The following is an 11,435-nucleotide window of genomic DNA, read 5'->3' on the forward strand; positions in this document are numbered from 1 at the left end:
CACCACTTAAAAAAGCATGTATATAATCTCCTTCCTCACTAAGGCTGCAGTCCTTTGCACACTTGAGTCCCACTGAACTCAGAGGACCTTACTTCTGACTAGACATGCTTAGGACTGTGTTGCTTGTTGTTGGGAGTTCTAACAGGCTGCAGCATAGTATGGAGAAAGTGACTATACAGACTACAGCTGTAGTCTGAAGTGCTGCCCAGGAGCCTTATGTAAAGCAGAATGTCGTATACATTCCCTTGCTTTTCTCTGCTAAATTCTTTTCAAGCCGAACCTCTAAACACTCAAGCTGGGATTTTGTCACTGCCAAAAGGTGTAGGGTAAAGGGAGATGAGCACAGGCTGTACAGTGTCCATGCTGATCTGGGGAATGAGATATAATAATGCTAGTGGGGTGGAGAGTTAGACATTGTACTGCCTTTTGTTGCTTTGCTTCCCCCTAGTGGTGAGACGTTCCAGGGGCTTGCAGCATATCTTGATTCTGGTTTTCCTTGGAGGGAGAGTCACTGTCTTCGCAAAAGTTGTTTTATTTATACACATATATAGTTTGAGCATTGGATGGAGATAGCAGATAATTCATGCAAATCAGCAGCAGATTGCATCAGTTTTCCATCGGGTCGTGGCCCTTGCATCCGAAAATGCTACAACCTAAGAAAGAGCCATTGTTTCTGGCCCACATCAGCTTTCCTCCTCTTTTCACTCCAATGTCACACACATCTTGCAGGGCAAGTGGAGGGCACATTATGTCACCTTCAGCCCCTCAGTGCTTTTTTTCCAGGCCCAACAAGGCAGTCATTCCAGAAACTTCCTTTAGGCCTCTTCTCCCATGAGCCAGTGATTAACTGCCAAAGAATGGCCAGCCTGTTAAAGGCCTGCCATTTTGTAACCGTATGCAAGACCAGCATTTTCCCCAGTTGTTTAGTCATTGCACTGAAATAAATATGGAATGTTATAAAGTCACTTTAGTATTGTTACATCTAATTTGAATATATTGCAAACTGCTGGGGAAAAGGATTGAAACTTTTTTCTGATTGTTGTGTACCAAACTGCATCTACCTGATTTTGCTATATGCCAGAATTTTTGCTCTCTTATACAATGAGCAGTGTATATCGGCAATCCTATGAGCTCTCTTTGTTATGAGTCATTCAAGCAGATGCTTAGGCATGCATTTCAACAATGTTTCCCATTTTGCCCGTATCAAGCTGTCAGGAGCAAATTAGACATGACAGCAATATAGCCTATGTGCCAGGGCATGCCAATTTTATATGAAGCAGGGAGGGGCAATTTATGGTAGCATGGAAAGAGGTGCTGGACCTAAACCTCACCTATACTTTTCCTCTCCTCAAAGCTGCCTCTTCCCATGGGGAGACAAGCTACTGGTCATGCATCAGTTTTGGAGGCAGGGCTCAAATTACAGGGGATCCCAAGAGAAGAGGCTATCCCCTTACCTATTTGGCCTGTTTTAATGCAGGTGGTTATGTTAAAATTAGGAGGGAGTCAGACTTGTAGATTTCATTAAGGACTCCTCTACTTTCCCATAATTTGAACTTTGGGAAGTGGGCACACGAAAGGGAAGAGTGTAGCATTCTCCTGCCCTTCCATGCTGCACTTGAAACTGCATCTCCAACCGCATAGGAACATAGGAACATAGGAAACTGCCATATGCTGAGTCAGACCATTGGTCTATCTAGCTCAGTATTGTCTTCACAGACTGGCAGCAGCTTCTCCAAGGTTGCAAGCAGGAATCTCTCTCAGCCCTATCTTGGAGAAGCCAGGGAGGGAACTTGAAACCTTCTGCTCTTCCCAGAGCGGCTTCATCCCCTGAGGGGAATATCTTGCAGTGCCCATACTATAGGAGATCACTGGTGACCCGATTCTGACACTTGGATCTGCCAGATCAGCTGTGACACTTGTGCAGATGCAGGACAAGTGCACACTAGGGGTGAACTAATAAATATTAACAGAAGGGTTTTCCACCCATGTCAGGGGGACACAGCACATTTTCAGCAGCATCGTGGAAATTACATAGCATCAATCAGCAACAAAGTCATGAGCAAAGGGAACTCTTAAAAATGCACTGAAAATATAAACATGCATCAGCAATGACATATGTGAGGGAACTTTAATGACTGCTGCCAAGAAAATTTTCAACATTAGATTTAATTGGTTGCAAAATACAGCAAGGTAGTGTAGTTATACAACAGTTATAGAAATATGCATGTTCCTTTTGTGAGTTACATTTTACCATTCTCAGCAATCTAAATTCATTTGGCAAGGGCTGCCAGTCAAAATCATCTTCAATGTTTGTCTGTGTCACCCTTTATTTATTCTGGGTTTTTGCAGGGAAATTGCCCAGACCTGTCGGTTACCTAATAATTCACTGGTCATATCTCCAGTGCCTGCAAACACCATACAATCAGTCCTAGGTTTGGTTGATCTGAAGCCAAATTTACCATGTGAAAGTACAATTTGTTTCAACTCCCATCAACATGAACATGATAAAAGGAGGAAATGAACGTGCATGTAAATCCTGTTCCCAGTGAAGTCAAACCTTCCACTGACATCAGAGGGATATTTGTCTGTGTGCTGTTGAAGACTTCAGAGTTGCATTGTTTCTGGTGAATCACTACTGAGTCAATTTTTTTAGTCACAGAATAATGGTATTAGCTTCATTACGCTGGTATGTTTCCCAGACTATGGGAAACACCTATATCAGGCAACAGCGATATAGGAAGATGCTGAAAGGCATCATCTCCTACTATGAGGGAGATGGTAGTGGTAAACCTCTCCTGTATTCTACCAAAGACAACCACAGGGCTCTGTGGTCGTCAGGAGTCAACACCGACTTGATGGCACACTTTGCCTTTACTGCATCTCTAGTTGTTTACTTTTTAGTCTCAGACCAAACTGGTTATTTTGATGCCAGCAGAAGAAAAATTAAAATTACTTGCAGCCCAGTTCTCTAAATGTTTACTCAGTCTTACTGATTTCAGTGAGGCCGATTCCCAATTAAGTGTGCACTGAATTGCAGCTTGACGTAAGCTTTATATTCTCACATATGAATTGTGTGTGGACTATCATCCAGTTTGCTCTGAAAGCAAAGGAGATCTCTGGGTGGATGATGTTTAGGGCTGCTGGATGATCTATTAGGTTATATATGCCCTAGAGTCCAACTAGGTCCTTGACTGTATTGTCTCATATGGTATGTATGTGGAAAGTGTGCATATCTTATTTCGTGAATTACTGCACATCTCAGAAAAGGGTGAAGGCGCCCTTATTGCATGACATGGAAGCAAGTGATAATATTATACACTGTAGGGAAATTGAAATTACTGTGTCCTGTTAAGCAGAAGAAACAGAACCACTGCATATTCTGGACGGCAACAAATATAATGGGATTGACTGTTGTTTTAACTGAATTATAATTCAGTTTAATTCACCCAGCAAAGTAATAGTGCACGGACTGATTTCAAGCGCAACAGATGTATATGTTCTATTTGTACAGAATCCTGGTCAGGCAAAACCAAATTGATGGTAACTTTTATGAAGCACCCTAATTCAATACATAGGTTTAAGTGGCAGAACACAAAGAGTGTGAAAGGTCCTCCACTGCCTTTCTTGCCAAAGAATTTCCTTTACTACTAAAGAGAAGTGACACAGAGTGGCTCTATTTATGCCTCGTGTTGGGTCAATTAAAAAAAATTACTATAAAAACCAGTATATAAGTAGCAGTAGCAGCAGTAGTAATACGCATCTCACATGGTACAGTGTAAGGAGACCGTGTTGTCCTCTGATCTCTGTCTTCCTGATGAAGCACCACCACAGCAATGGCAAGGGAATCTGCTACATCAGTAATAAGGCTGGAGTTCAATCAGGGCTGGTCTTCTGGCAGCAAGCATGAATTGTCCCCTTTGCAAGGCAGGGTCTGCCCCTGCTTTGCATTTGAATGGGAGACTATATGTGAGCACTGTAAGATATTCCCCTTAGGGCATGGGGCCACTCTGGGAAGAGCATCTGCATGCTTGCATGCAGAAGGTTCCAAGTTCCCTCCCTGGCATCTCCAAGATGGGGCTGAGAGAGACTCCTGCCTGTAACTTTGGAGAAGCTGTTGCTTAGTTAGATAATACTGAGCTAGATGGACCAATGGTCTAACTCAGTATATGGCAGCTTCCTGTGTTCCCATGTTCCTAGAGATATTGTCCCCATAGTTGCAGGGGAGTAATGGCAGGAGAGAGGGCATGCCCTCAACTCCTGTCTGTGGCTTCCAGCGGCATCTGGTGGGCCACTGTGCGAAACAGGATGCTGGACTAGATGGGCCGTGGGCCTGATCCAGCAGGGCTGTTCTTATGTTCTTATAGTCTGGTGCTGAATCCCTAGAGCAGACTAGCACTGTTGGCCATAGGATTGGGTTGTAAGGTAGAAGTTCATTTGCAAAACATGCTAAAGAGTCACTTCAATTCAGTGTCAATGTGAGAATATTTTTCCTAGTGAGGAGGCAGCATGGTGTTGAGTGTGATGGTGGCATGGTTGGGGATGGGGGTGGGGTGGATCTTCCCTAACACCTTTCTAGCTTGAGCATCAGAGAGGCACAAAATAGAAGAAGCTGTATGCTTAGATTTTTTAGCTCCTGATTCAAACCCACCACATTACAATTTGTGGCCTGTAAGTATTAGAGGCCTTGCACTGTAGATAAGAGTGGTGTGTCTCTTTAAGAACTGATTAGATTGTTTCAGTGACTTTCTTGCACAGCTCTGAAAACAACAGTGCCCATCTCCACTTTTGTTTTCCTGCTGCTGTTTTTTAAAGCCACTTATTCTGTGCCAAACAATGAAGCTTTCAACCACAGACAGAGGAAAGCACTGACAACAGTTACTTGTCATGTATGCGCAATAAAAGGTGATGCAGTACCCTCGACTGCCTTTCAGAGGGTTGCTGCAGTTGTGGGGATGGGACCTTTTTCCTTTTGGCTTCCGTCAATGATGGCACATGAGTCATATCCATATTTATTTCTTATTTTATAACTTTATAAATATGTGAGGTGCTTGTCTTAGCAGATACTCAAAGTTCCACATTATCTGTATATTTAATCTATATGAATTTATTGCACTTATATGCAGTACCACCTTTCTGCCAAGACAGTACAGAATTTAAAATGCTAAATCAAAATAACAAATTATAAAAGATCTAAAAGCTGACTCAGCTTTTAATCAAGTTCTCCCAACCATCCTGTCATATTTCAGGGAGCAGGGAAGTCTTCTAAATGGCAGTTTGATTCAGCTCCTATGCTGACTTCTACGGAGCTTGTTGCTGCCCAGATATGGGACGCAGATGTAAATCTGTGCTTTTCTGCCATGAATTGCTCCCAGATCTACTTTATCAGTGGATCAAAAAAACCACCAACTTTTCCCCAGGTGAGATGCGGGAGGACTGTTTCATACAAATTTTCATGTATACACTTGCTCCCTCTCTCTCCCCTCCTCCACCTTCCCCCTTCTCTTGCTCTAGTGTGGCACTCCCTGGGCTCCCAACATGTTCTCTCTCTCTCTCTGCTCCTCCTCCCCATTCTCCAGCAGAGGCTGTTGCTACCTGTGGCTCCCACTGGCAAGAGAGAGAGCAAGAGAGGCAAGCCAGGGGCCAGGCTGGCAGTGAGGGGCTAATGCCACTGCAGATTGCACAATGGTGGGGGCACAGGCCCACACTCCATCTAGATTGTGCGCAAACTCACCAATCCTGCAGCAACAAACCCTCTCATTTAGAAAGCCTCCAATTGCAGTCCCCAGGCCAGTGGTGTCCCCACGAACATCCCTTTACTTTCCCCTAGAGCAGAAAGCAGCAGCCAGCCATTTACAGAAACAGGAAAAAGTAAAGTGTTGAACTTAGGGGGCAGACTACGGTCAAAGCCTATACTCTACCTCTAACACTGGGTAGCCTGATGTTCACTCGCAGGGACCCCACAAAGGGGATGCAGTGGGGGAAATGTGCCTAAAATGTGCCTTGTATTCCTCCCCACCCAAAGACCCTTGCAATAATTTTTTTTAAAGGCTTTTCTCCACCTGCAAGTCCTGCCTGTCATGATGATGGACCTTTTATATAGCTCTTTTTCCAGGTAGTGCATTCTGCTAAACAAGACCTTCTGTCCTGCCTGCAACATGCTGTCAGCTGAGCTATTCTACTTATTCTCCCAGCCTCTGAAGTATTCTTCTGCTGCAGAAGAATACTGACAAAGCAGTTGCTATTGCTGTGCTCCTGTACGGAAGCTATAGATCCGCTGAGTCAGGACAATATGCCACAGAAGACGCTGTTCCATTCTCCAAATGGATGTGGAAACATTAGAGCTTCTTTGTTTCTCGTAGAAAGAAGATGAAGCCCTGTGGCATCATGGAGAATTTTGAAATCAGTTTAGAATGGTAACACAGAGGGCTGCAGAGCATTAGGCCTGGAGAGGGAGGATTTCTGCATAGCCAATGGAAAGGTAGCTCAGAGAATCTAAGCTGCTGGATGATGGCCAGTTTGCCTATATTTAACCTGCAGTGAGATGTCCTAAGAAAAACAAATCTGTGCCTAATAGCTGGGCTGATGGTAATTACTTTTGTTCTGGCGTGTAAATCTCCACGTGTTGGTAGCAATTGCATTCACGACATTACTTCAAATCAACTAACCAAGGCTTCTTACATACATTCCTTGCATGTAGTGTGTATTGCCAAATAACTGTGTCCTTAGGCACAGTTTTCACAGGTTTGGATGCTTTCTCAGATGAAGCTGATTAGCAACAGAATGGCAGGAACTCATGAGGTTCAAAGAATAAAAGAACAAGGAGGTCTTAAACAAAAGACTGCTGCTCTCAAACCCTGTCACAGAGAACCTTCTGGTATCACAAAGGGGTGTGTGACAGAAATGATTCTCTTCATGGTGGGCAACAGTGGTGGCCCTTACCTGAGGGCAGAGTGGGCGGTGCCCAGCTGAAAATATTTGTCAGCAATTTTACCTCCTCTGTCTCTTCTGTAACCATTTCTCTGTCTCCCTGTCTGTGCCTCTTTCATGCCTGCAGCCTGGCCCCCGTTTGTATATAGGGTGGGTAATGGTACCAGAATTTTTAAAACACCAATAGGAACACACAGTTGTTCAGATTTGAACATTAATGAGGCAGGAGCCAATTACAAGGCTTGCCTTCATTTTCAGAAGTTGGGTGGAGCTTAAAACTTCCTGAATACCAATCAGAAGACACCATGCTGATTGACTCCTCAGAGGGTGGGGAAGTCTCTTTCTTTTCGCTACTTATATTCTGTTCAGTAACGTTTGCAGTTTATTTGCTTAAACATTTGTCCCAAGGGGGATCCTGTAGAGAGCGTGGGGCAGGAGTCAAGAGGGAAAGGGAAGGAGAAAATGGAGTTGTTCCTGAACAAACCTTTAGTTAAAATTTCTTTGTGTGTATGAGGGAAGCAGCCACTTAATGGTGCAGCGGGGAAGCAACCTGTCTAGAGAGCAGGAGGCTGTTGGTTCAAATCTCCACTGTTGTTTTCCCCAGAATATGGGAAACTCCTATATTGGGCAGCAGCAATATAGGAAGGTGCTGAAAGGCATCATCTCATACTGCATAGGAGAAGGCAATGGTAAACCACTCGTGTATTCTACCAAGAAAATAACATGGCTCTGTGGTCGCCAGGAGTTGACACCGACTCGACGGCACAACCTTTCCTTCCTTTATGAGGGAAGCAGCTATAAAACACCGATTACATGCTGAACAGGGGTAAAATGCTTCGACTTGGCAGGATCATATTGAAAACGATCCCCAGAATCTCAAATGGGAAAATACAGCTATTTCTCTACAACAGACTTGCAACGTTGTAGCACTAAAATGCAAAGATGTGTGATGTGTGAGCACTGATGTGTGAGCACTGCAAGATATTTCCTTTAGGGGTTGAAGCCACTCTGGGAAGAGCAGAAGGTTTCAAGTTCCCTCCCTGGCTTCTCCAAGATAGGGCTGAGAGAGATTCCTGCCTCTAACCTTGGAGAAGCGGCTGCCAGTCTGTGAAGACAATACTGAGCTAGATAGACCAATGGTCTGACTCAGTGTATGGCAGTTTCCTATGTTCCTAAAGAAAAAATCCAAAATAAAGCATCGGGAATGTGAATGGCACCTTGTCAGTGCAGGGACTGCAGTGTCATAACACAGGAAGTATGGAAGTACACTTAGGTGATCCATAGTGACACTGTGGTAGGGGGTAATCTGGAAAGCGCCCTGGCTGGCTGTTGGTAAGTCTGATATTTTGCTGGCTTCTTTGTGTTTGTTTGGAGGGGAGGAATGCAACCTCTGCTTTCTTTCCCTTGCTCTCTGATCTGATCTATATGCAAAGCATTATGGCCCATTCCCAAAATGACATGCCATAAAACACTGGAAGGAAGCAAACTGTAAGATTGGACTAATTAGATTAGAAACTGGCATATGAACCCAGACAGTTCTTTTAGGGCATATGCATGGATTTTTTGTGTCCAAGCTGCTTTCAAATAATTGCAGAAGTGGCTTTTAAATAACTGCAGAAATTGCAGGAGTGGTGTGGTGTAGAGAAGGAATGGGATTTGTTGGAAGGAAAATAATTTTAAAGTTCCATTTGCTATACAGAGAGCTAACCAGGTTTTTTTATCTGGATTGTGGCCAGTATCTGTAAAATTAATATGTCCACTGGGGGTTAGGGTTCATTGGGCAAGGATAAAGGAAGTGATCTCTATAAAAACATTTGTTGCTTGCTAAGATGGACACCCAGGCTAAGTGGTGGGCACTCGACAGAGAATGGCACCCAGCTGTTCAACTGGCATCAGGTAGGGAGAGGTGTCCCTATGCATCTTTGCTTCCCATGGTATCCTCTAAGTTACAGGAGATGGTTTGTAGCTGTAGCAAGCATCACTGAAAAACCTGTGATTTTTTCCTATTATTTATGTATTATTTTTGAAATAGGCAGGCAGAGCTGCATTTGTAACTTCAGACTGCATTTGCACTCCACTTTTGTAGCTGGTCTCTGCTTTGCCTGTGGTTTATATAGATTTATTTACTTCTACATGCATGGCCTGTGCTTCCTCCAAGAAGCCCAGAGTGGGGCACCTGGTTATATTTATCTTTCCAACCGCCCTATAAGAAGGATATGTTGAGAGAGAAGACTGTCCCAGATTCACCCAGTGTATTTCATGGCTGAATGGTGTTTTGAACTTGGATTTCCTCAGTCTAGTCCAGCACACTAACCACTGTACCACTCTGGCTCAGAGTTCTTTTTTGTTTTTGTTGTTGTTATTTATTATTTGTAGTATTCATTTTTGAAATAATCAGGCAGGCAGAGCTGTCCTGGTGACTTCAGAATGCACTTACTCTCCACAGAAGCAGTTTTGTAACTGCTCTGTGCTTTACTTGTGGCTTGTACATTTCTTTTTCTGTGTTTGTGTTTTGATCCTGCTGTGTTAGATAAAAATCTGCACACTACTGAAAATATCTTAAATCTGTAGGATTTCAACTTCAAACATTATTACCATACATAGTAAATTAGCATTTCCATAGGAGCTCCATGTGCCTCCCTAGAACGGCTTCCTGCTAGAATAATGGGCAAGGAGCCATGTTTTTAAAAAGAGACTTACTTATATTTAGCAGAGAAAGGACAAATGTGCCTATTCAGTCTAGTATAGCATCCATCCATCCAGGGATTAATGTTTTCTTTTTAGATGGTGGACCACTTTGGCATAGGGAACCATTTTCTCATTCTGTTTGCTATGTAAACTGATTTGTGAACTTTATTGTTGAAAAGCAGTATCTAAAATAAATAAATAAATACATAAATAAATAATAATTTTGAGAACTTTAGTTGAATTCCAAGTACTTCTGTCATTACACACTTGCTTGTTTAGTAGCACTGAACTCTATAAATGTGTTATAAATGTGTTTATAGACTATAAACTGACCACAACAAAGTAATTTAGATTGTTGGTATTTGAATGGTTTTCCATGCACAGTACCATTTTAGACAAAAAATGTTCAGTTTGAATTCATATGTTGATATGTTTCACTGTAGTATTCTGTTCATTATCAGTCTGGTCTGATTCATTCAATACATGCTTATGAAGCTTGCAAAGCATGGAGAATCAGGGCTTTATAACTGGAGTCTAGCAATACAAATCAGCAACATTTACCATATGCAAACACCTCAGGGAATAGATGGTTCTATTTCAGTATAAACAAGATCCTTTCTTTCTTTTCCTTCCTGCCAGATGTCACTCTGCCAACCTGAATGGCCTGTACTACAATGGACCCTACTCAGCAGCAACGGACAATGGGATTGTATGGTACACATGGCACGGATGGTGGTATTCTTTGAAATCTGTTGTCATGAAAGTTAGGCCATCAGTCTCCAGCCCTATGGAAGTTTAAAGTTGTGTCTTTTATTCATCCTTTTAAACAAATGAGTTGAAATAGTATTGTGACATATTTCCTCATGTTACCTATATGCAAATTGTGGGTGGCTCTGTTACAGACAATGGTCACAATCCAACATAGGGTTGAGTCCTAGGACTATTGATTATCAATGGGCTTAAGTGTGTATCCATTAAATTGTGGCAAACTGGTTTTATACAGAAGTCCATAACAACAGAATAGAATCTGGCCCAAAGGTTTATGGTGTGGGTATGTGAACTATTTGAGACCAATGAGCCAAACAACTCTTTGTTGATTTTGCACTAACTGAAAGACTGGCATCAGTACTATTCTAGAAGCATCAGTACTACATTAAATCTTCAGGGGATTTTATTTTTTTTTAGAGACAGAGACTTCTCACAATCTGTATATTTCTATTCTACTATCACACTTTATATTATTCAGGCTTTCAACTGCTTTACACTACTGACCTATATCTTGCAATTTCATCTTGCATGGTCTGCAGTGTCTGTAACATTGTATATCCAGATTGTCATATTATATTTATCTGGGGCATAGGACCTGGGCAGGTGAATTTCATACAGGATGCAGAGTAAGTGAAACAAATTGGATCAGGTGAAGTGGAGATTTCTCCTATTTAATGAATGGAGGCTATTATCATCTATTATTATCTACATTATCATTGTCTATATTTTCTGCCATGCATTTTTTAACCTGTTTTATAGTTGTTAAGGAGCTGGAATATGGACACTAACATGCTATATACAGTGGACTCTTAAGCAAGGTTGGTCCAAGATATTGTGGCTGCCTAAATAGCTGTGCCATGCACTCTGAAAGGTGTGCCCTGGGATCTCTCTCCATGTTGCTGAAGCACAATTCTGAAATTATGTACAGTTCTGTACAGTGCTATATGTAGCTGCATAAGTGTCACAGGCAAACACTCCCGCAATAAATCAAGCAACAGCAGGAATGTGTCGGATAAGCTTTTCCTAGTAGCAAAGCAAAGTCAATGGAAATT

At 42.4% G+C, this 11,435-nt stretch overlaps 1 protein-coding gene across 6 annotated transcripts in view; it reads left to right on the forward strand.

Annotated features, from left to right (window-relative positions):
• FGL1 (fibrinogen like 1) overlaps nucleotides 1–10,842 on the forward strand; it is a 65,754-nt gene extending 54,912 nt beyond the window's left edge. For all 6 annotated transcript variants that reach the window (XM_053254520.1, XM_053254524.1, XM_053254521.1 and 3 more), the window contains one exon: nucleotides 10,255–10,842. In XM_053254520.1, coding sequence (XP_053110495.1) covers nucleotides 10,255–10,414 — 160 coding nt within the window. In that variant the 3' untranslated portion in view covers nucleotides 10,415–10,842. The remainder of the gene's footprint in view (nucleotides 1–10,254) is intronic.
• Nucleotides 10,843–11,435: the final 593 nt, after the last annotated feature.

The sequence above is a fragment of the Hemicordylus capensis genome, chromosome 5 (assembly GCF_027244095.1).
Source record: "Hemicordylus capensis ecotype Gifberg chromosome 5, rHemCap1.1.pri, whole genome shotgun sequence".
In the NCBI taxonomy this organism is placed as follows: Eukaryota; Metazoa; Chordata; class Lepidosauria; order Squamata; family Cordylidae; genus Hemicordylus; species Hemicordylus capensis.